Source organism: Echiichthys vipera (genome assembly GCF_963691815.1).
Source record: "Echiichthys vipera genome assembly, chromosome: 10".
NCBI lineage: Eukaryota > Metazoa > Chordata > Actinopteri > Perciformes > Trachinidae > Echiichthys > Echiichthys vipera.
Window position 1 is genome coordinate 18366303 of NC_139835.1, and position 22406 is coordinate 18388708.

The 22406-nt window shown below is 39.2% G+C and overlaps 1 protein-coding gene across 3 annotated transcripts; it reads left to right on the forward strand.

The window, feature by feature from the left end:
* The first annotated feature begins 3792 nt into the window (after window positions 1-3792).
* hat1 (histone acetyltransferase 1) lies at window positions 3793-20648 on the forward strand. 3 transcript variants are annotated; one of them, XM_083922040.1, is made up of 11 exons: window positions 3793-3826; window positions 5654-5725; window positions 5871-5946; window positions 7712-7832; window positions 12656-12832; window positions 13897-14018; window positions 14648-14752; window positions 15145-15251; window positions 15813-15964; window positions 16735-16851; window positions 20007-20648. In XM_083922040.1, exons 1-11 carry the CDS (start codon window positions 3820-3822, stop codon window positions 20175-20177), a joined length of 1227 nt encoding a protein of 408 aa, XP_083778166.1. In that variant the 5' UTR covers window positions 3793-3819; the 3' UTR covers window positions 20178-20648. The 3 variants fall into 3 exon arrangements, with proteins under 3 accessions (XP_083778166.1, XP_083778167.1, XP_083778168.1); XM_083922041.1 differs by having other exon boundaries at window positions 3800-3826; window positions 5657-5725; XM_083922042.1 differs by lacking the exon at window positions 3793-3826 and adding an exon at window positions 5487-5507 and having other exon boundaries at window positions 5657-5725.
* Window positions 20649-22406: the final 1758 nt, after the last annotated feature.

Sequence of the window (22406 nt, forward strand, 5' to 3'; positions counted from 1 at the left end):
TAATCTGATGTACTACCGTCAACAAGACTTATCTATTGCAGTGGGACTTTTTAAATAATAATTTATATGGTTCTGATAGCTGATATTAAGACCAACACAGTGATATATCATACTTGGTGTTTATGATGCGTTATTGGTGAGAAAAATGCCATTTAAGTGATAAAATATATTCCGCAATGCATCATTGGAGTTTCCGGTTAGGCCTTTTCTGCCGTACCTCGGTAACCGAAGGTCGTGGCGAGATGGAAGTTGATCCTTTGAATATGTTTTCATGTACGGGCTTTCCAACGGTGCCACTCCTGAGTGTCTTTGACCTTCCTGGAAATTTCACAGTTATCACAAATATGAAAATGAAAGGTTACATTTAATAAAAATTACTCATCCATGATAAAAAACAATTAAATTACTATTATAGGGTTAATGTGTAGTGACCAAAAAATGTCGACCAGGGGATTGACTGTACCAAAACTGTTTATTGTGTTCCCTTCCATTGTGGCATTTCCTCATTCCCTGCATTCGCAGAGAATAAAACGTCCAAACAACTGTAGTTTGAAGTTCAGAGATCAAGCAGCATGTATTGCCTCCATGCAGACACAATTTGTTGCCTAAGGATTGTAAAAGGTATGGTATTGTTCAGGAAAGGGATAATCTAGTGCTGACAGTGTAGTAGAGGTGAAATTACAGTGGCTTAAACATGACTGGGTAGGTCATTCATTGGTGCACCTGGAGGACAGAATAGCTGAGGCCGGGATGATAACACAGCATTACCCGGGCTCAGAGGGATGTTCAAAATTGCACTTTTCCCCAGAGACTCAATTTCTGTTTGTTTTATAGAGCTGTCACTGTACTCTGACCTAACCACTTTCTGAATGAACAGTTTCTTTATTCTCACTAGCTTCTCCAAATTAGGTGGGATTGTATTGAAAGTCATGACACCCTTTTGAAATAGTCAGGTTTTGTGTTTTGTTTTACAGCCTAAAAATGATAATACATAATGATTTACAATGTGATTTACGCATTTTGCTTTCCAACATTGAAGTGAAATTCTTTTTTTTTTATTTCTGAAATGTAATAAAAAAAATTTAAAAAAAAACTAGAATAACAGAGTTGATGAATAACAGCAATCAGTCTATCTGGATATGTCTCTACCAGCTTTGTGCACCTAGACAGGGAAATATTTCCCCATTCTTTCTCGTAGAACTGTTGGAGTTCAGTCAGATTCTGTGGTGAGCGGCGATGGACTGCACTCTTCAAGTCCCTCCATAGATGTTCTGTAGGATTTAGGTCAGGGCTCTGACTGGGCCACTCTAGGACATTCACCTTCCTGTTCTTTAGCCACTGCGTTGTTTTCATGGTGGTGTGTCTGACGTTCCTGCCTGTGGTGTGGTGTGTCTGATGTTCCTGACTGTTATAGGGAAAGTTTTCGTTGCCACCGTACTCTACGGGGGAATTGTTGGGTCTATGTAAATCATAAATAAGTCATAGAGTGCGGTCTATACCTAGTCTGTAAAGTGTCCTGAGATAACTTTTGTCATGATTTGGCACTATAAATAAAATTGAATTGAATTGAATTGAATTGGTTGTCATGCTGGAAGGTGAACCACCTGCCCATTTTCAAGTGTCTAACAGAGGGCTGCAGGTTTTCCTCAAGAACTTGGGTTTACTTGGCATCATCCATTTTCCCTTCAATCCTGACCAACTGCCCAGTCCCTGCAGAAGAGAAACAAGCCCACATCCTAATGCTGCCACCACCATGCTTCACTGTAGGTATGGTGTGGTTTGGGTGGTGTGCTGTGTTTGGTTTCTGCCAAACATAGCATTTGGAGTTCAGCCCAAAAAGTTCAATTTTGGTCTCATCTGACCATATAACCTTTTGCCTCATGGCATCAGAATCTTCAATACGTTTTTTCAGAAGAGGCTTCTTTCTTGCCACCCTGCCAAACATGTAGAACTTGTGAAATTGTTGTCACATACATAGATCGACCAACCTTTCCCATTAAGACTTGTTACTCCTTCAAGGTCACCATGGGCCTCTTGGTAGCTTCCCTGATCAATCTTTTCCTGGCTCGGTCATCCAGTTTGGAGGGGCGGCCCGATCTAGGTGAGGTCTGGGTGGTGCTATATGCCTTCACTTCTGGACAATACTCTGAATGGTCCTCAGAGGTATAGTTAAAGCCTTTGAAATCTTTTTATATCCTTCTCTTAACTTGTGCCTATCCACAACTTTAGCTCTTTTGAAAGCATCTTTCCAACCATGGTGAATTATTATTTGTGTTTCCATGCACTACTAGGAGTGGAATCTTCAAGGAACAGCTGATTTTATTCTGAAGTAAAATTAAAGGTGGAGGCCAATTAACTTGGTGTTTAATTTGGAAGGTGGTTGGTTAAACCTGAGAATGTTTATAATGGTTATTCTAAAGGGACTCATCACTTTGCCAACACTACTATTCTAGTTTTTCATTTTTTATTAATTTTCAGAAATTTAGAATTTGTTGGATGGCAAAATGTGTAAATCACGCTGAAAAAAAAATGTTTTATGTATTGTAATTTCAGGCTTTAAAACAAAAAAAGTGACTATTTAATGTTGCATAATCCAATAATTCCTAACTCTAAATTATCAAATTGACCACATTCAATCCAGAAGTAGTCCCCTACCTCCCTTAGGCTCTGGGACTTTCTGTCCTGGGAACAGGCCAGCTGCATCAGGTCTCAGTCTCAAACATCTCAAAGCTCTGCAGCGCCCAGACAAACTAGCTTGTGTAGACATGCACAATGCTCTAATTTAAGACAACAACGCCCAACACATCTATACGCTTCTGCTTTTATTCTTCACTTTTTGGAAATGAGTGAGCATTTTTGCATTGAAAATTAACAGTATGACTGTAACAGTTGGATTGTAAATATTTGAAGTTTGAGTTTTTCCTAGAATTACATTACAGGTATTAAATATGCAACTGTGGATATCTGAAATTGAAAGTCCAATACACAAGAATAGTAAAAGGGACGCCATTCATCCTATGAAGAATGACGCTGTAGATATCTGAAATGTTCTTTTTTATTCGGAAGAACAGAATTACGGATATCTGCAATAAATATCTGGTCAAGCTATTAAATGTTAAATCGACTTGCCATAAACGGTAGCTATCAAGTGGTTAAATTAAATTAAACTACAAATGTTGTTTACCATTACCAGCGCAATCTGTTGGAAGCTGGTGGGTGATGTAGTTCATTAGAGTCTAAGCTTTTTACTTCATAAAAGTGTAAAAAGTGATAAAGGACTATCTCGCTGAACAACACTTCTAAGTATTATAAACTTCTGTTTGCCACAGAGTTTATTTTCTGCAATAATCCTAAATCCAGTGGAAAAATCCCATTGATTGTTATCTTATTTTATAAGTTTGTATTATTCTAGCCTGTACTTTTTTGTTTGTGAATCCTGATGTTTCTAGTGACAATTTGACAAGTGAATGTACATTTGTAGACCTTTAATAATAAGAAAAGCTAAATTGAAATGCTCGCATTTCCCGTAAAAAATAAAAAATAAATAAAAGAAAATCATCTTCTTTTTGACGATACGTCATCCCTGCGGTTTTTAAAAATGTATTATTATTTCTTTTTTATGTCTTCGGTAATTATTTTTTCAAAGTCCATGTTTTATTCACATCATAGAGTTAATACGTGTTAATGTAAATATTTAAAGAAACAGTCATTTTGTACCGGCGCTGTGGAAAAAAAACTACATCCTGTTTCCACGGAAACACAAGGACCCGGAAGTCGTCCTGATTCCGCGGGTCTTTCGGGACAACACAGTGTGTAGAAATGGCGGGTAAGTGTTTGAACGCTTTCATGCTTTAATACTGCTTTCTCCGTCTCAATACGTTGGCCCCAGTTTGAATTCGCTGGAGTTGTAAACTGGCTTGTGATCCGTTCAAAACGTAACGGGCTAAGCTAACGTTACAATGCAGAGTAGCAGTGGGGGCCTGCCTGCTAACGTTAGCAGCATGCTACCAGGCTGTCATAGCACAACAGCTTCAGTGTGTTTGTGTGTTTACGCTAATGGGTGAGTGCTGGCGTACCTACCTTCGCTTTAATGCATTTCCCGCAGTATATGACGAAACTAAATCGTACCCTTTTAATTTAAATTGTCTGCAAGAAGGAAAGATGACAATCGTGCTGAGAAAAACAATACCAATAATATGTTCAGTATTACCTGTCATCAGCATGTTCAATATTAATTGCAATACCTTTGGCTGTGTCATGTCAATTCTTTAATTTATTTAAATAATCAATTTATATAGAAAGTGTCAAACACTAACATATAACACAACATATGAGGGCTTTTTCACATTCAAAAAATAAAGAAAATAAGAGAAAAGGAATACAGCAAGGAACTTGTAAAATAAAAATACATTTATTATAATCTCAGTGATCATACATTTCATTAAATGCCTGGGGATATATCTAGTCATAGTTGTAAAAAATGTTCTAATCTAGGCTAGGGATTTATAAAGTGAATCGAATTCAATTAATAGATGAGAAAAGGTTGGTGTGGCGACTGAACATTTTTGCTTGTGAATAAGATATTTAACAAATAAAATGAAAAAAAAAACAACTAAATACTTAAGACACTTCTTCTCACTTTTCATAATAACATGTACCGTCATGCTAATTATCATGGGCAATATATCATCATGTTATGTCATTTGCACTCCTTAGACACTTTATTTTGATTTTTATATTTCACCTATTTGATGCTCTCTTGTTATTTTATATTGTTGTTGTAATTGTTACTGCAATTTTGGAGCAATCTGCAACAAGAATGTCCTTTGGGATTAATAAAGTTATATCTTATTTTATCCTATTTTAATGGATTATAGGTAGCTCATCATTGTACAGCAGCTAAAGTTGTCAGACACAGGATCTACAGGTGTATGCCACTCAGCACTATCTCTGTTACTCTATGTAGTACACTGATTGATCTGATGTATCTACATGTTGGGATTATAGAGTCCACAAGTATGTGTTGGTCGTGATGGGCTGCTTATGTTTGCTCCTGCATGTTTTTGATGATGGACGTATTTGTTCATTTAGTATTAGTATTGTCAAGCGTCTACTTTTGGTTTCTGGTCTTTTTTTGTGTTGATAATGATCTCTTGTAAGCCCTTGTGGGCCGGGCATATTGATTATGCAATAATACAATTAAATAAATCAAACCATGTTCATAACATAAAGCATAAGAGTATCTCAATTAGAGTATCTCCAGCAAAACCATTTTCAGTGCTGTTAAAATAAGACTGAATCTACACAGTGGCATAAATACTTTCCTATACCAGAGGTATTTAGGGCACACTGTGTATTCATCATTGTGTTTTGATTTATATCCGAATCTAAATGCAGTTGTATTTTCCGATCTCATTTTTCTGAATAGTATCCAGCTAAACTACACATGTTGGTGTCTCGAACTGCTGCTGACATTTAAGTGGAGCCTTTTAAGCTTTTGAAGAAAGGTGAACCACTGTTACAAGAAACTGATTCAAAAATTATACTCTCAAAATGAAATAGAGGAGTGGATAATGGTTCTTTATTAACAGCTAATGTTAAAATCTACATAAAACTCTACAATACAATTTCAATATTATGTGTGTTTCCTCAGCAGTAAATACCATGGAGAAGAAACTGGCTGAGTACAAGTGCGACACCAATGAAGCTATATGCCTGAAGCTGGGTATGTTTATTTTGGCCTTTAGGTTTTGTCAATTAATATGATTGTTTGTGTGCGTGCGTGCGTGCGTGCGTGCAGTGACAATGTTTTGCTGAAATAGCTTTTAGTTTCTTACTTAAATTGGTTGAACCGTGTCTTCTCCTCTCAGTTCGCTTTCCGGAGGATGTTGAGGATGATGGCACTTCATTCCACCCTGAGTACAGCCACCAAGTTTATGGAGACGAGTGAGTATTTTTCTCATAATTACCCTTCCATACTTTATCATATAGACATGGTTGTTACAGGTACATTTTTGAATTTTAAATAGACCCAACCTCAATGTTTGTTGATAATAAATTCCGGGTAAAAAACCGCTGTGTCCCCTACATACAATTCAACAGCGCTGAACAAACAGGGCAACTGGATATACTCATTTCAGTCATCTATATATGTATGTATAACATATTCACTAATGGTAGGTTGGATATCTAATTTATGTGTTTGGCTACAAACTAAAGAAGACAAAGCTTGAGTTACACTGTGTGTATTTATGGCGTTAAATGTTACTCTTACGGCTAAATATTACAACAGTTATAATCAGTTTGTCAATTTTACATATATCCTCAATGTAAATCACCCGCCAGTTGTCTTTCGGGAGTGATTGATGATGTTAGTGTCACAGTAATTCAGTCTAGGGGTGCGCGATATCGCAAAAATATATCATGATTTTTTTACAGCAAAATCATGATCACAATTTTATCAAAGTTTTTTACATTTTTATTTATTTATTGCTATTATTATGTTACTGAACAGTGCAACCAAAGTATTCCCCTATGTAAAAGTATATCCCTAAAAGAGAAAATTTATAACAAAGCACGGCCAAAGAACTTTTTTTAACAGATTTGAATCAGTTTGTGCAATTTGCCAACTTGTGCCAATGGGCACTTAACAAACAGCTACCTAAAGCTGCCTGTCGTCTCTGCTGGCTACGTTGTGGCTGCTCTCCTCACCGTTTCACTCTCAGCAGACTGTTTATGTTGTTGAAATAGTTCATTGTGTTCCCATCTCATGTGCACACCGTGTGTGACTGTGTGTGTTGAAGTTTTGGGCAGAAAGGTGGTCTCTGTGAAGTGACGGCACTCGTTTCTTAAAAACATTAAGATTCCCCGGTTGCAAGGGACATTTATCTGTTTTTTAGGCGCATATTTTACAACTTTTACAACAAGTGTGGACAGACGGTGTCGATGCGACGCGATAGTCTGACCCTCGCGTGCTATCATAAATCAATAAACATGTGGCTTGATGAAGCCAGAAATTTGATTCAGTAACCTTACAGATACAAACCACTTTCTCTGAGGTTTAAGCTAGTTTAGTAGGGAATGCAGGTAAGTTTAGTAACTGGTTAAAACATGAACAAAGGTCTGTCTTGTTATTTTAGTCTCACAACTGTAAAGAGTCACATTATAACCCTATTGTGATGCACAAAGACACCTTGGTACTTACAACATTATTGGCAGTGACACCTGTGTCTGTGTGTAGGCTTAGCGTGTCGTTATGCTCGAAATTGCATTTCTAAATTAGTTGAAACTAGGATTGGTTATTTTTGCACTTGCTGCAATCAGCTCAAAGGGAACTCAGTAATTGGGGCATTAATTATTTCAGCAAGCTTAATTGCTTGTAAAGCTCAATCACACAGTTGCATAATGATGAAATCTATTTTGCCATAAACTGCCGGTGATGTGGTGGTGAAAGAAACAATGCAACATGCTGAAATAAGTGGCCAGACGTACAGTAAGCTTTTATTATTCACTCCAGGTGTGTATTTAATAAATTTCATTAAATAGGAATACTCAGATGTTTGTTATTGTCACCCTGATATATGAATTTATCCAAGACTGAGCATTACATTAACAGCTGTTTATGTTTTCGTTTCTGCACGTCACTGTCTGAGTTAAAAATCTTATCAAGGTTACATATTTTTTTGAATTATTCCAATCATTTTGTCTGCAGCGAGGTGGCTTTTGGATACAAAGGTCTTCAGATACAGCTCTTCTACACTGCTGGAAACCTGAGCACCCTCTTCAAAGTGAAATATTCCTCCAAAGTCACTGAGACATTTGACTGTGTGGAGGTAGGACATGCATTTGTTAAATCTCTTTTTAATGTGGAAGTTTTAGCACCCTTAAATGTGACTATTAGTGCTGTGGTAGGATCACTGCTTACTGTACTTATCTCAGTCATTTTCTTGGGTTGTTGTTGTAAGGATGATGAGTAACCATGTGGTGCTGATTGTCTACCAGTATAAACAAAATTAGGGCAGCGCCCAACTCAAAATTGTGTCAGTCAAGTGAAACTTGGCTGTTCAATACGAGTCGACTGTCAGGCAACACTTTATTGAACTGCCAGGGTTTTGAACGGAGTTTCGGCGGGACGTTCAGGCTGACAGCGGCACTCATGTAATATGACAAACAAGCCCTCTGAGCTAATAACGGCGCTAACGAAAAAATGAAAATGTGCAGCAGATTCTTTTTGACGACACTCAACATCAAACAAAAGACTTTATCGTATTGACTTGCTGTGAGCTGAAAAGTTGCCGCTTCGAAGCAGAAGACAACGTTATCTCAGAGCGTCAAGAGGGAGCTCTCTCTCTCTCTCTCTCTCTCTCTCTCTCTCTCTCTCTCTCTCTCTCTCTCTCTCTCTCTCTCTCTCTCTCTCTCTCTCTCTCTCTCTCTCTCTCTCTCTCTCTCTCTCTCTCTCTCTCTCTCTCTCTCTCTCTCTCTCTCTCTCTCTCTCTCTCTCTCTCTCTCTCTCTCTCTCTCTCTCTCTCTCTCTCTCTCTCTCTCTCTCTCTCTCTCTCTCTCTCTCTCTCTCTCTCTCTCTCTCTCTCTCTCCGGGCAGCTGCCTCAATCTCACCCAGACTCACCCTGGGTCAGGGTCTGCAGCTGCCTGTACACGGTGGAGAGCAGCAGGAAAACGAGTCCCCTACGCTACTTCCGGGGACTGAAATGTCCCCCAGAAATAGCTGCATACTTTATACAGTCTGATACTGACCTGCTGACTGATGATTTGAATCTTTGACTTTCAGGGGGCAGCCCTAAACAAAATATGCCTTAAGACATGCACAAGAATAAAGGTGTAATGCAAACGCCTTGCCTCCTGCTGAAATGAGGCTATTATGAGACACAATTGCCTGATCTTAGGGTGGATTTTGAAGTGTTGTTGAAACATGAAGCATGTCCCAACTCAGTCTTCCACCAACTGACTGATGATCAAAGTCAAGCATCCGTCACCGGCATATTTTACGTAGTAGTTGAACAAACCAAAGCTTCGAGGCAGGTGAATGTTGGACTTCCAGTCACATGGTGGCTAATAACATCAATCCAGTGGGATGTTAATGATGCCCTGTTTCTGCTGGATACAAGAAGGCTTGCAACAAGTATGCCCATATTTAACCAATCTGTGATGAAGGTAATTAACAGTCAGGGAAGTGTTGGACGTGAGTACAGAGAAATAAATGATCCAAAACCAATGGGAAAAATATGACATAGTTGTAATCTGATTCAAGTGAGCACCGAAGACCAGGCCAGCATACTGAATGCTATAATACCTGACAAACACCTCAGCAGAAACACACAAACTGTACTCAACTTTATGATCATATGACACTGCAGTTTGTGGATGTTTTGCATTATAATGAATGTTGGTAATATCCACATTTATTGTATTTATACATTAATATTGATAAGAATGGACAAAAAATAAAATGATATAAAGTTTTGTTTTGCTTTTACTTTCTTCTCCTGATGACCACTTTGAGTCAGTATTTTGAATGAGTAAAAAAAAGAAAATGGAATAGAAAATGATTGTGGCATGTTGGTTAACTGAAGAAGAAAAAAACAATATTTGGTGTGTTTTGGGTGTATTCCTGAAAATGTTAGTTTGATACCTGGTGTTACATCGTTTGTGTTTTTTGGAAAACGTAACAGCAGGCGACAGCAACTGTGGAAATGGCACAAAATAAAAAAATGTATTTGTCACAATGTTTTGAAAAAACTCAACAGCACATTAAAGAACAACAATAGAAGTCCTTAATAATTTGAAGTTTAGTAAATCAAACTCTTACTTTGACAGACAAATACGGCACAGTTTTACTGAGTGATTGCCTCCATAATTGTATGACAGAAGGACTGTACTATCAGTTATTCTTTACGGGGAGTAGATGGACACAAGGTGGTCTTTTGGTACCATAATGTTGTTTCTTCACGTGCTGAAGTTACTCAGAACCTCTCTGGGAGGAGACATTATTCCTGTAAGAGATCGCCTGTTTTGTTAGACTTTCAGCCCACCATGGCCCCCCGTGCCAGTACACTAATCCTACTCCTCCCTGTCGGAAGAGAAGGGTTTTAAAAAGGTTTTGTACGTGGGGTCTAACGCGGGGGCATTGATTTTTAGAGGTTTGTGTGATTGAATCAGCAGGAGGAGTAATGTGACACGGTTGGATATCTTACTCGTATATTTCATGGAGTGAATTGTTGCTCAAGTCATCAACAATCAAAATCGTTGAGGGTGAATATCTGTAAACTGCTTTTCAGTAGGTTTATGTAAAACAATCCTTTTTATGTAATGGTGAATGCATTCATTAACTTTATTGCTCTACTAATGACCTGACAATTAGCTTCAATTCTGAGAGGTGCACTGCTTGGTATGTAAAACTTTCTGCCTTTTTTTTTTTTTTAAATTGCCAGACATAAGAATTTCCATATCAACAGCCAGTATTTGGACAAAAACGGACAGTAAACTGAAATTCTTTAATGTCCCGGGAGCTCCTTCTAGGAGACATCACAAAAGGCCGCTGGCAGCTTTGAATGTTTCCTGAAGCTGTCAATGCAGCAAACACGCAAAACGAATACAAGAATTAGCCAGGGCCCCTATTGAGGTCAGATGATTCAACTCTGGGACATCTGTCCTGTCTGGAAACAGCAGGGGTTCCCCCACTGGACAATGTGGCCTTGGACTGGTGGTAGTGGGAGCAACTTATAAACTCACTCAGGATTTGGTGTTTCTGTGGATGCACTCAAATTATAAATAACTCCATGGGACAGCGACAGTTCCTTCTGATAAGCATTCGCCATTACTTTCATCTCCACCAAAAAAAAAAAAAAAAAGCCATCGCAACCAATTGACTGTTTTTAAACCTGAAGAGAGCCATTAGACTTTTTGGGAACATAGTTTGAAGCTGATATTCAAACTGAAATGTGATGGCTGGCTAACTGTCTGTGTGCACCACTACTTTAGTGTTCAGCGTTGACCCCTGAGTGTTCACCTTGTTAAGGGTTTGAGTGCAGCTGGTGTAGAGGTAGCGAGTGAGGGGAGCAGCAGAGTTCAGGCTGCATCTGAAGAGTGTTTGTCTCTGAGTGCATGTGGACGGTCGGGGTGCGGTGCAGCTGGTGAGAGAAGAGAGCGAGAGACGAGGGGAGGCAGAGATGGAGTTTATGCAGCTGCCACGTTGATACAAGACTCTCATCATCACATCACCTTCTCTCCTTTAAATCATCCAAAAACACAGCAGTGCTGGACCTCTAATGCAAAAACGCTGATTTCTAGCGTTGCACCTTTTGTGCACATCGGCTAGAAACTGCTAAATGCTTGTGTATGTCATTGTTTCTATTACAACCATAATCAACGTTGATGCATTGTGATATGCTTTACCTGGATAAGAAATATTAAATAATTCTAAACAGAAAAAAATGGCTGGAGATTTTGAAGGTGGTACGGTCTTTGGACTAGATTAAAGAGATGGAATAACACCATCACAACAAATTAGATAGTTTGTACTCCCTTTGTGCTTTTTGTTAGAAATCAAAGACATTAACAAAATGTTCCAAAGGTACTTTGTTAAGTTATATTCATGCCAAACTAAGGCATCTATTCTGGAAGGCTGTGCAATTTAGTGTCTAGTATGTAGGAGAGTGCTCTGGACAAAGGGACTTGTTTGTCCATGGCCTTTTAAGTATGGTCCTTGTTCCTTAGAAATGTGGCTGAACAATTACAATAGTTAAGAGGCATTCAGCTGCAGGTGCATTACTTCCAGTTAGATATTAGCTGATGTCTGAAAGGAGGGGGGAGAATTAGCAGTATGTTGTATTAGCCTTTTGTAGTGCATTTTGCTCAGACCTTCTTCATTTCCCAGTTTTCAATGCTGAGCAGCAAGGGTCTCTGTGCTGAAATAATGCCCATCACACATGTAAATGGTGTGAAAGGGCTGCTTAGCAAAGTGTTCTCATGTCAATCCTTGTGGAAATGGATACAATGCAAACATTACAGCTGAAAAAAACGCAGGTTGCACTGAGTAAAAAGTCCAGGGGTAGGGCCCCTTTGTCTCTAAGACTCTTTGAAAAAACGCAGGGGCCAATTCATTTGATTGGGTTCACTTGGCAGGATTAGAGGAGAGGCCTCTATTATGGATGCCCCAAAGGTTTGTTAAGTTGAGATCAATTCATAAGACTTTATTTCCCAGTGAGAAGCAGAAATGCGTTTTATTGTGGCAAGTTCATCACATATTCATGGTTTAACATAAGTAGTAAATGTACTGATTTAAGTGGTCTTTTCACCGGGGTGGGGGTGCTGCTTCTGCTGCTGCTGTGGTCTCTACTCAGCTGACAGTTTTAATTGCCTAATGGTTTTCTTTTCATTGGCACAAAAGATGTATGCTTCCAGTTTTATTTTATAGGATTTTATTTTTGCACTTTTTCACGCCTACTTTTAAAAAACAATCTTTTCTATAAACACACAATCCGTACAAAACAAATGATGTCTTTACAATTTGTGTTCTTAATAAAACAACTCACTGATCATATTTATGGAAGTAAGTCTACAAACTTATTCTAGTTTTGTCCTTTTATGTTCCTGATCTGTTTGTTGCATGACTAAATCCACGCACGTTTTGTTATCCAGCCAGATGATATCGAGGGGAAGATCCGGGAAATCGTTCCAGCTGGGTTCACCTGCAACACTGACGACTTCATCTCACTGCTGGAGAAGGAGGCCAATTTCAAGCCCTTCGGCAGCCTGCTTCACACGTACACAGTCCACAGCGAGGAGGCGGGAGAGCTCACGTACCAGATTCACAAGGTACAAACATCACTTAAACCCTCACCAAGGGGTTTAATATCAGTTGTAACTTTTTATGTTGCTGTTACTCTAACGATTTAATGGCAGTGACGAAATTTAACGCCAAGGGTTGAAACATGGTCCACACATGTACACGAACGCAGGCGCTTCGAGCTACATAAGATCATTTGCAGGCTTTTTTTGCATTCTGAAAGGTGTCCCGGGAAAATCATAATGCAACACAAGCGTGAGCTGCAGTCGGTGCGGTAAAATAAAACGACTAGAGGAAGCCGACCCCTCCTGTTTATTCACTTTTGCTCAAAATAACCACGGCCGAACAGTTGGATGAAGCTCTAGCTGAACATGTCTGTATACCTCTTTTTTCTCCCCCCCTTCTCTGCAGAAAGCACAGCAGTACACATTCCTTTATAGACGCCACGTTTGTTCACTAATGTGGTCATGGAAATGCTCTGATAAGCTCTATATCGCTCCCTGATGACGATCATTTGTTATCTCCGCCGGTGCATAAAAGTGCACAAAGTTACTAATGACTTTATCGTCTGAATCAATAGTTTCAAGTCTTCTTCATTACAGCATGATGTTCATTTTGTAAATGATGGTCCCATTTAGAATCAAATAGACTAAAAAACAGGCATGCTTTTGGGGCTAGGCAGTGAGTCAGGATAGATGCTTAGTGCTTGCACTTTTATAACCAAGCCAGCTGGCTTGAGCTAGCATTAGCTGGTAGCTTAAGAGAAACTGCCGTATTTCAACTAGCTCAGTGTCACCTGCGGATTAATGGTGCCATTACCGTCAGCTCCCCGCTCACCTGCCAGCAAAAATTTCCCTCTTTAAGTGTTTACGTTAATGCAGCACGATTGAAATGTCACTTGCCTAGCAGTCCCCTCTAGCTCCGCCCTCTTGTCCAAATATGGTCACTCCAAAAATAACCAAATGGTGTTGGCCAAATGGCAAACACCTGGCTTCAGAATGGTAGTCCACAAACCAATGGGCGACATCACGGTGCCTACGTACTTTACTTTGTAGTTCATGTCAGAGATTTGATTTTGCAATATTTTCTCCAGGCCGATATTACCTGCCCAGGATTCCTAGAGTACCACGAGCGCCTGCAGACCTTCCTCATGTGGTTCATAGAGACTGCCAGTTTCATAGACGCAGACGACGATCATTGGGACTTCTTTTTTGTGTGAGTGCCCTCCTTAATTGACATCATACCCCCCCCCCACACACACACACACACACACACACACACACACACACACACACACACACACACACACACACACACACACACACCATCCTCTACGCCCACCCCTACCCTAAAGCCTTTATTGTGTCATTGAAAAACAAAGCCCCCCTTTGTGGCGCTTGTGACCAATTACCAGGCCAGTTTGATTATATTTCCCCCGTAGGAGAATTGTTGATCAGGCAAGAGGTTCCTTTGTGCCAAAAGCGCTTTTCAGATTTTTCAGGGGCAAGAGCTGAATTGAATACTGTTGTCTTTTGAAACACTGAACAATGTCTTAACAGTAAAAAGAGCCTCTGCCAGTGTTTTCTTTACCCTGGCAACTATTAATACTGACAATGGGGAAAATGGACTGAAGTGATTTTGAGGAGCTCAGTCCCTCCTCCAACCTCTTCTCTTCCTCTAAGTTGCAGTACTCCAATTAAGTGCATAATGTATTCAGGTTGTAGCAGGTGTACCAATCGGGGTTTGGCTGCTCTAACATGCTGACGTTTTGGGGGGGCTAAAATGGACACTGCATGGGAGTGTGCCTGTAATTGACCTGTTTGCCTTTTGTGTTTTATCTGCAGATTTGAAAAGTACAATAAAGATGGGGAGACTCTCTACGCAACTGTTGGCTACATGACAGTTTATAATTACTACGTGTACCCAGACAAAACCCGACCACGTGTAAGGTAATTGCTAGGGCAGCACGTGCCTTCCCATTCTTTTGTATGAAAAGGGAGTGGAAAATTATACATTTCTTTATCCTCTTCCCAAAGAGCCCAAATTACTGGCTTATATAGCCAACCATTTAACCAGATCTTGTTTCATTACCAAACCAGGGTGATTTGTATCTGAAAACAACTTTATAGATAAGCTTTTGATGTGATTTGATTTGTTGCATTAATGGATCAGGATAACAATCTATTATTTCCTGCTTTGAAATAAAATTAAAAAAAACATCTGTTCCTGCTCCGAATTACCACTCAGATGTCACATAAATTTGTTTTGTGACTAATTTTGAACAAGCGTGTTTCCTCATTGGCTCTGTGTTTGCGTGTATGTCTGCCCTTTAACTTAACAGCCAAATGTTGATCCTGCCTCCGTTCCAAGGAGAGGGTCATGGAGCTCAACTTCTGGAGGCAGTGCACAGATTTTACTGCAGCCTGCCCAAAGTGCAAGACATCACAGGTGAGCATCTGAGGTTTTTGGGTTTTTTTTTCATTGGAGGTGCAGATAAACATTTAATCTGAGATGCTCATGTCTCCCACAAACAGTTTAAATGATGTTTCCTCTGTGGTTGGTGGATCCAGGGGGTTGAGTTAATTTGGAGGGCTGGCATGTACACCAGAATGTGCTGCGGCTCTATTGAAACTAGTTGGATCGAAATAGTTTCTTTGCATGGAGACAGAGGATGAATAGTAAAGAGGCGTCCTTTTGAGAGAGAGGAATCCTTTTCAAGAAACTTAACACTTAGTTGCTGAATAGTCAGAACGCTCCTGTTACAGTTCGTCTGGCCTCAAGTAATATTTCTTCATTGTTGTTTGTAAGTAGCTTCTTGGGGAAAAAGTCGAGAAAATATTTAAATACGTCACTTTTTACCTTTTTCTATTTTGTAGATCCAAAATCCTTTTTCCTCCTCCTTCAAGACAAACATTTAAAAGCCCTGATATTGAGTGTTGAACCAAGCTCTGTATTGTACAAAAAGGCAAATAAATAACATTTAAATTGTGTGATGGTGTTTGTTATCAGCTGAAGACCCGTCTGAGAACTACGTGAAGCTGAGAGACTACGTGCTGGTCAAGCTTTGTCAAGGCTTGCCGCCCTTCGCTGCGGACAGGCTGCACCTCGGCTTCTCGGCTGACATGGCCAAAGAGGCACAAGAAAAGTTGAAAATTAACAAGGTGCTGTATGAGGCTACAGCCAGTGATTATTTTTTTCTGTCTTCAATAAATAAACTTGTCTTTAAAATGTTAGAAACTAGTGCCTTCATATTTTGTTTTTCTCTCCAGACAACAGTCCAAAACCCCAAAACTATTCATTCTATGGTGATTTTATAGAACGGAGAAAAGCAAATCATCACATTTGAGTATAAAATAGTTTACTGCCAACTAATCCATTACTCCAGATTGTGCTGCACATGCAACCGCTTCAACACTCTGAAATGTTAGACGTCCATATCCCCGTTTATTGGCATTTGTTGAAATAATGATTAATTAAAGTTTTTATTTCACTCAAAGTACATTTTTGTGTCCCAGCTTTAACAGAATTTCAGATGTTATTTCAAAGTCACGATTTATAAATGAGCATGTATTTACTTATCCTGTCTTGTATTATCCCTTTTCTACAGTACCAAGTGTTATCTTCAATACGCCAAATGGTGCAAAACTTTAAGCATGTCCATGTTTAGCTACGCACTTTGCTGCTTTTCCCTAAATTCTGTTTGATTCCATGTTGGTTCATGTCACTGATAATCAAAGCGTGAAATCTGAGACTAAAATGGGCTATGTGGTGGCTTTTCTTGAGAAAACTTTGCTCTTGATGGAACAGATAACTAGAGGCCTGATTTATAATGCGCTTCCTGTAGCCATTTTGCTGTAAAGTGTTTGGCACATTTGAAAATAATGAAATACAATTTCTCATGACCTTTTCCCCCTTGTTCTTTCTTCTACAGAAACATGCAAGGCGAGTGTATGAAATCTTGCGTCTGAGAGCAACAGACATGAGCGATGAAGACAAAGCAAGAGAGTACCGTTTGGAGGTGAAGAAGAGGCTATTTGGACCGTACAGGGTGAGGCTTTAATCATCACAGCTTCAGTGGTTTACATGTCAGTGTGGACAGGGTCAAAAAAGGGCACACAGAATGACTTTCTGACGAAGTGATTTCTTGATTTATTAAGTAAATCTGAATGTTAACTGCTATCAAACAAGAATCCAGTGTGCAGTCTCCTAGCTTTTCGTTAGCATACCATTACAACTGTTCAGTGTAGGAAGCAAAGTTACTGTTTATTATGTTACCTTTTAGAACAGCAGAAAATTTGATCTTCAGTCCTGTTAAAATTGATAGATTACTTGTGCTGTATTGTTCCAGCCACAATAGGGCGCACCAGGCGTGTGGTTCTGCTGCTGGAGCTTTTTTTCTATTCAGGCACATGTCATTAGTCAGGATTTGCATTTCTTTGGGAGAAATAATTTTCATGAAAGTGTATTTGAAGCACTTTGTCAAAAAAAGCTGCCTCTATTCAGAGTTCTGTAGCTCTACTATTGCAGGGCTTTTCAAACTTCAAAACAGTGCAATTTTAGGAAACTGCTTTTGTCGTTTTCTCGTGTTCTTCTGGGCACTTTTTATTTTGAGTTTCAGAGATTTAGTGTAACGACGTTAGCCTGTCGAACATCATAAGCCTCTCTGATTCTGTTTCACGTGACTTGACCGCGGGAAATACTGAGTAGATCTGTGTGCACCTTAGGGCAGGGTACTGGATTGTGTCAGTATCGAAAAACAGTTTGGGGGAAAACGGCGTCAAATTTAAGTGCTTTATGGTTATAGCTAGTCACACACAGATGAAAAAATCCTTTGGAATTTTCCATAATTAGCACCGTAGAGGACTGTGGTTATATTCTACCGAGCTGCTGATCTCTTGATCGTGGTCAAGACGGCCACTCTACAATTCTTGTGATTCAGTGCAGCAGGGCAAGCGGCTCTCTGTTTTGCTTCACGTAGCTAAGTAAACTATCTGGTTAAAAAACGGGATGCGGTTTAAAAGATGCACAATCACTCACTTTTTTTCACCCGGAGCGATCAACGCCTGTGCTGTGTCCCTCACACTACTCGTGTGTACACACACAAACACACACACACACAGAACGTTTACTCATTTCACTTAGGCCTTATTAGGATAGGTTAGTTCATAAATTAACTAAATGCACACACAGTTGGACTTTTTACGTTAAGTCCAAATTGATAAAATGCAACATGTTTATTCTGTTATTAACTCAGACCTTGTGTCATTCACATTGACAGACTGACTACATAATGAACTGTCATTTCATCAAAACTGAATGTTTACACAAGTTTACTAAATAGGCTGTGAGCTTTCCATTCACACAAAGTATCGATAAAAAGTATTCTTGTGGTATCGAATTCAAGGTATCTGTATTGGAACCGAAACATTGCAAACGATACTCAGCCCTTTTGCACCAACATATAACACCCTAGGTCCTGTTTGCTTGTGACATTTTATATTTGAGCCGCTCACCGAGACTTTGCATACCAGCCATTAGAGAATTTGCTGTCAGCAGGGTAACCACATGTCTCAAAAAAGGCAGAGTCTGACGTGGAAATGACCTATGTGGTGAAGCGGGAAGTTGGAATTCCTTGGGAGAGTGGCAAGGAAAGATCTGGTGGCCAGATGCAGAGCGTTTTTTCCTTCCCTGAGGAGATTTAGCATGTAGTTAGTTGAATGGCAGAAGCCGCTGCTCTGTGAATGTGAGGGGGATTATACATTTCTGCTCTTACCCCCAATTCCCCAGTGACCACGTCTGCATGCGTGTGCGTGCAGGATTTTTCAAGCAGCAAATTGCACTCAACTATGTGAATGTGTACTTTGTCCGTCCATGTCCAGATCCTTTCAGCATTCTGGTTTTACTACAGATGTTTATAACGCTGTCTAAAAAGGCTACTTTATAAAGGGTATATAAACTGTAACTAATGGGTTCATTCATTGTTAATACACAAGTTAATGCTTTAGAGATCAGTAATAAGCCATTAATAACAGACAGTTTGCCTGTAGGTTTGCACATACAAGAGATTTGTCTTGGTGATTTGATGCATAACAAACAGTGCAGAAGTTGACATGAAATAGAAACGGTTATAAAACAAAATATGAAGAAAAACTTTTTTTTATTTTTTTTATTAGCTCTTTAATTTATTTCCTTGCACAGACACCAAATTCAGGCTATGACACAAAATCACCAGAGAAAAGCATTCATACATCACACTAAAATCCATCCTGTCATGCTCCAAGTAATGCATTTGTATTTAGATTAGAAGTCATCCAGCCAATCAGCGTCCTGTGAGGAGCCAGCGCCAGTTGAGGGAAAAGGGGGGATCGGGTGGTGACGATGACATAAGGCAAAACAACAATGGCAGCTGCTCAAGAAGTTAGCTTAGATTATGCAATAGCATCAGTTTTTCTTCACTGAGAAGAGAATGATACAGGAAGGCTTTTCACAATCGAAGGCTTTTCACAATCGAAAAGATGTTTTTGCTCCTCCTGATTGACTTTGGTAAGAGTTTGATAGACAGATAGTTCATCCAATCAGGTATGTTTTGAAAGCGCTTGTCCTTTCCCAAATAGTTTCCAATGAGGGCTTCTCAGATAAGTCTGTGTAACAAACCAGCTTACTCTAATTTATCATGCAGAAATATCCCTCATTGGGATGTTTTATACTATATACATACATATATTGTTTGTTAACAAACAGTGTGGTTTTTTTTTAGTAAAAATGAAACAGGCTGGTAATAATTACATAAATGAACTAGATATAACATGACAGACTTGTATCCATATCCATGATAAACACAAAACAACCCAAATGTATAATGTTTGAGAGTTTATGTTCCATTTGTAACTGGTGATCTGTCCTTTTAGATAATCAAAACACTCAAACATGCTGGTTGTTAACTGTCCAGCCAAATAGGATCCAATAGCAGAAGTTAGGGATCAGATCAGATACAGAATCTGGGAATGACAATTATTCCCAGTGTAAGAACTATGAACATGGTACGAAATATACATCAATTTTACAGATACAACATATTCCCTATGAGAAACTGGTACCTAAATGCTGATGAATGACTATGCTTGTTTATCTGCCTTTTGGAGGACGTGACCAAACTTATTTAACACCTTGCCTGTGTGTATTTGTGCTGTTAATACTGTGCAGAAGAATCAGAGGGAGCTGACAAAGATGAGGAAGTGCCTGAGGCCAGAGGAGCTGGTGTCCCACATGGATCAGATGGACACTCAGACGCAGCACGAGGAGCTGGAAAAGAGTTATCAAGTTGTTTTGGAAGACTACAGGAGAATCATTGAGAGGATTGCGGCACAGGCCTGATCAGACTCTGAGATGCTGCTGGCCTGGAGCCCACCCCTCTCAAACATACAGGTGGTCTGCCCTGTCTGTACAAAGCCCACACCACCACGGACTTTAGCTGCAACCAAGAAGAAACTCTCCTGATGTAACAAAATCTGTGTTGAAATTCAAGAGTTTTACAGATGTTTTGTGGCTGAGTCAGTGGATAGATTCCAGTGGAGAAGACCTGTTTTGTTTTTCAGCCGATGTTGATACAGTAGCGGATTATGCAGCTGGAGGGTCGAAACTTCCTGTTTGTCCGTTGAGTTTAATTACGTTGTGTGAAATTTACTGTAATATTTTACAGGCGATAGCAGGAGGTACCCTGCAGAGAAACCCTGCTTCTTCTCCATCATAGACATTTTTTAAGATCTTTTGTCAAAATGATTCCCAGTGTGTGTGTTTTGGAGCACTTAATACTGAAAATAAAATAAAAAAAAGTTTTGTATATTGCTCAAATGGTGTGATTATTATTGTAGATATGGAAATAAAAATGAGCAATTTTGTATCTTTTTCAATTATCTTTTTATTTGAGCATTTTGCCCCTTTACGATATAAAAAGTTGAACCCAAATAAGAAAAACAAACTCAACAGAAAGAAGTAATATCAGTCAATGATTAATTAAACACAAAAGGCCCTTGTCCCTAGTACCCGGATGTATCCTGCTAACTAATACTCAATTGATTGTTACACACCACACTTGTAATATTTCAGACTCATGATGGAAAGTTAAAATCAGCCATGCTAACGTCGTGAGGCTGTACACAGGCATAGCTAAATGAACGGATTAGCTTGTTAACTTGTTGCACTGATAATGCTAGCGTGTTGTTCAGCAGGTATGATGGTATTATGCTAATATTTTCCTAATTAGCACAGAACCCCAAGATGAGGCTGATGGGAATGTTAGTTCATGTTGAGAGGAAATGTCAGGGGATCACCCATGGACTCTATATAAAGATTGACATCTCTAAATGGTAAACCCGGTATTTGTGAAAGTCGTGAGTTGGTTAAGGTTAGGCATTAACCTTGAGTGGTTGAGGTTGTAAGCTTAAGATGTTTAGGGTTAGGATTGAAACGGATGGTTATGGTTAATAACAGTGGTTAGGAAAGCAAGTTGCAGTTTTCGCAAATCTAGGGTTACCGTTTAGACAACCCAGCCTGAAGCCAAAACATCCCAACGGACCCCTGGTGGCTGGCTGCAGTACACTGTAGGTCATATGTCCCGCCCCCTCCTTGTTAGCAGACTGGACATGGGCCAAACTAAAAACTCAGAGATGGTTTCTGTCAATGTTGGTAGTTTTTATCACGCTGATATTTGTTCAAGTGTGAAGTGATGTATTGATAGGTTTGGTTTTACTTTGTTATTTAATACTGTAAAAATTTAGTGAAATGTCTTGATTGACAGTTGTGATTGACTGGCAGTTTGTCAGGTGGGAGTATGTATGTGTGTGTTGAGATATTTCATAAATGTGGTAGCTATCATGGCTAAAATGATCAAAATGGATCCAGTAGAACCATTCTTTTTTTCCCATGCCTACATTACCCACAATGCAACTCTATCTCCAACTTTCAGTGGAAGATTCAGTCTTTTGATGTTATGCTAATTAGCCGTGAACAAAGATGAGCACTGGTGGCTACACAGGTCTGGTAAGCTGAGCTCACTTCTTTCAAACTGAAAAAGATGTATTTTTGTTTATTTGTTTATTTTTATTATCAAACTTTAGTTTACTACTTTAGTAGTTCTCCTCTTTCTAGCTGAGGTTTTTCAGCACCTTTTTTCCAACATGGCAGTACCAAGTGCCATTACACATGTCCTTGATTTATTTTCTTGTGTTAAACAGTCTGAGGGATGTAAAATTAGTATTTGTTCAATTTCATAAATGGTTAAATGCTTGCATCAATATCATGCCATAGCTATTCCACAGTTTCACTCTCCAGATCTTTCATGATTGCCATATCAATCCCAGGCTTTTGCTTAACTTAATGTGAGTATTAAATCATTTATTTCCTAAAATACTGATGCAAAAATGCCATAAACTAGGAGAACTTCATCCAATTCCTTCTCTTCCCTGTTAAGCTCAACAACAGACCGCACTCGGCTCTTTAGCTGTATATATACATTTCCAAATGTCCCCTTTATCAGTTAAAAAAATTGTTCTTTCTCTTCCTCAAGCACTTCAGTAGGCCTAAATTTGATATATTGCTCTTTCC

What these genes read in the sequence shown, in the direction of transcription:
- hat1 (XM_083922040.1), top strand. An exon ending in TCACGTACCAGATTCACAAG is followed by an intron (nt 12,833 to 13,896) that starts GTACAAACATCA and finishes TATTTTCTCCAG; the next exon opens with GCCGATATTACCTGCCCAGG. An exon ending in CAAAGTGCAAGACATCACAG is followed by an intron (nt 15,252 to 15,812) that starts GTGAGCATCTGA and finishes GTTTGTTATCAG; the next exon opens with CTGAAGACCCGTCTGAGAAC.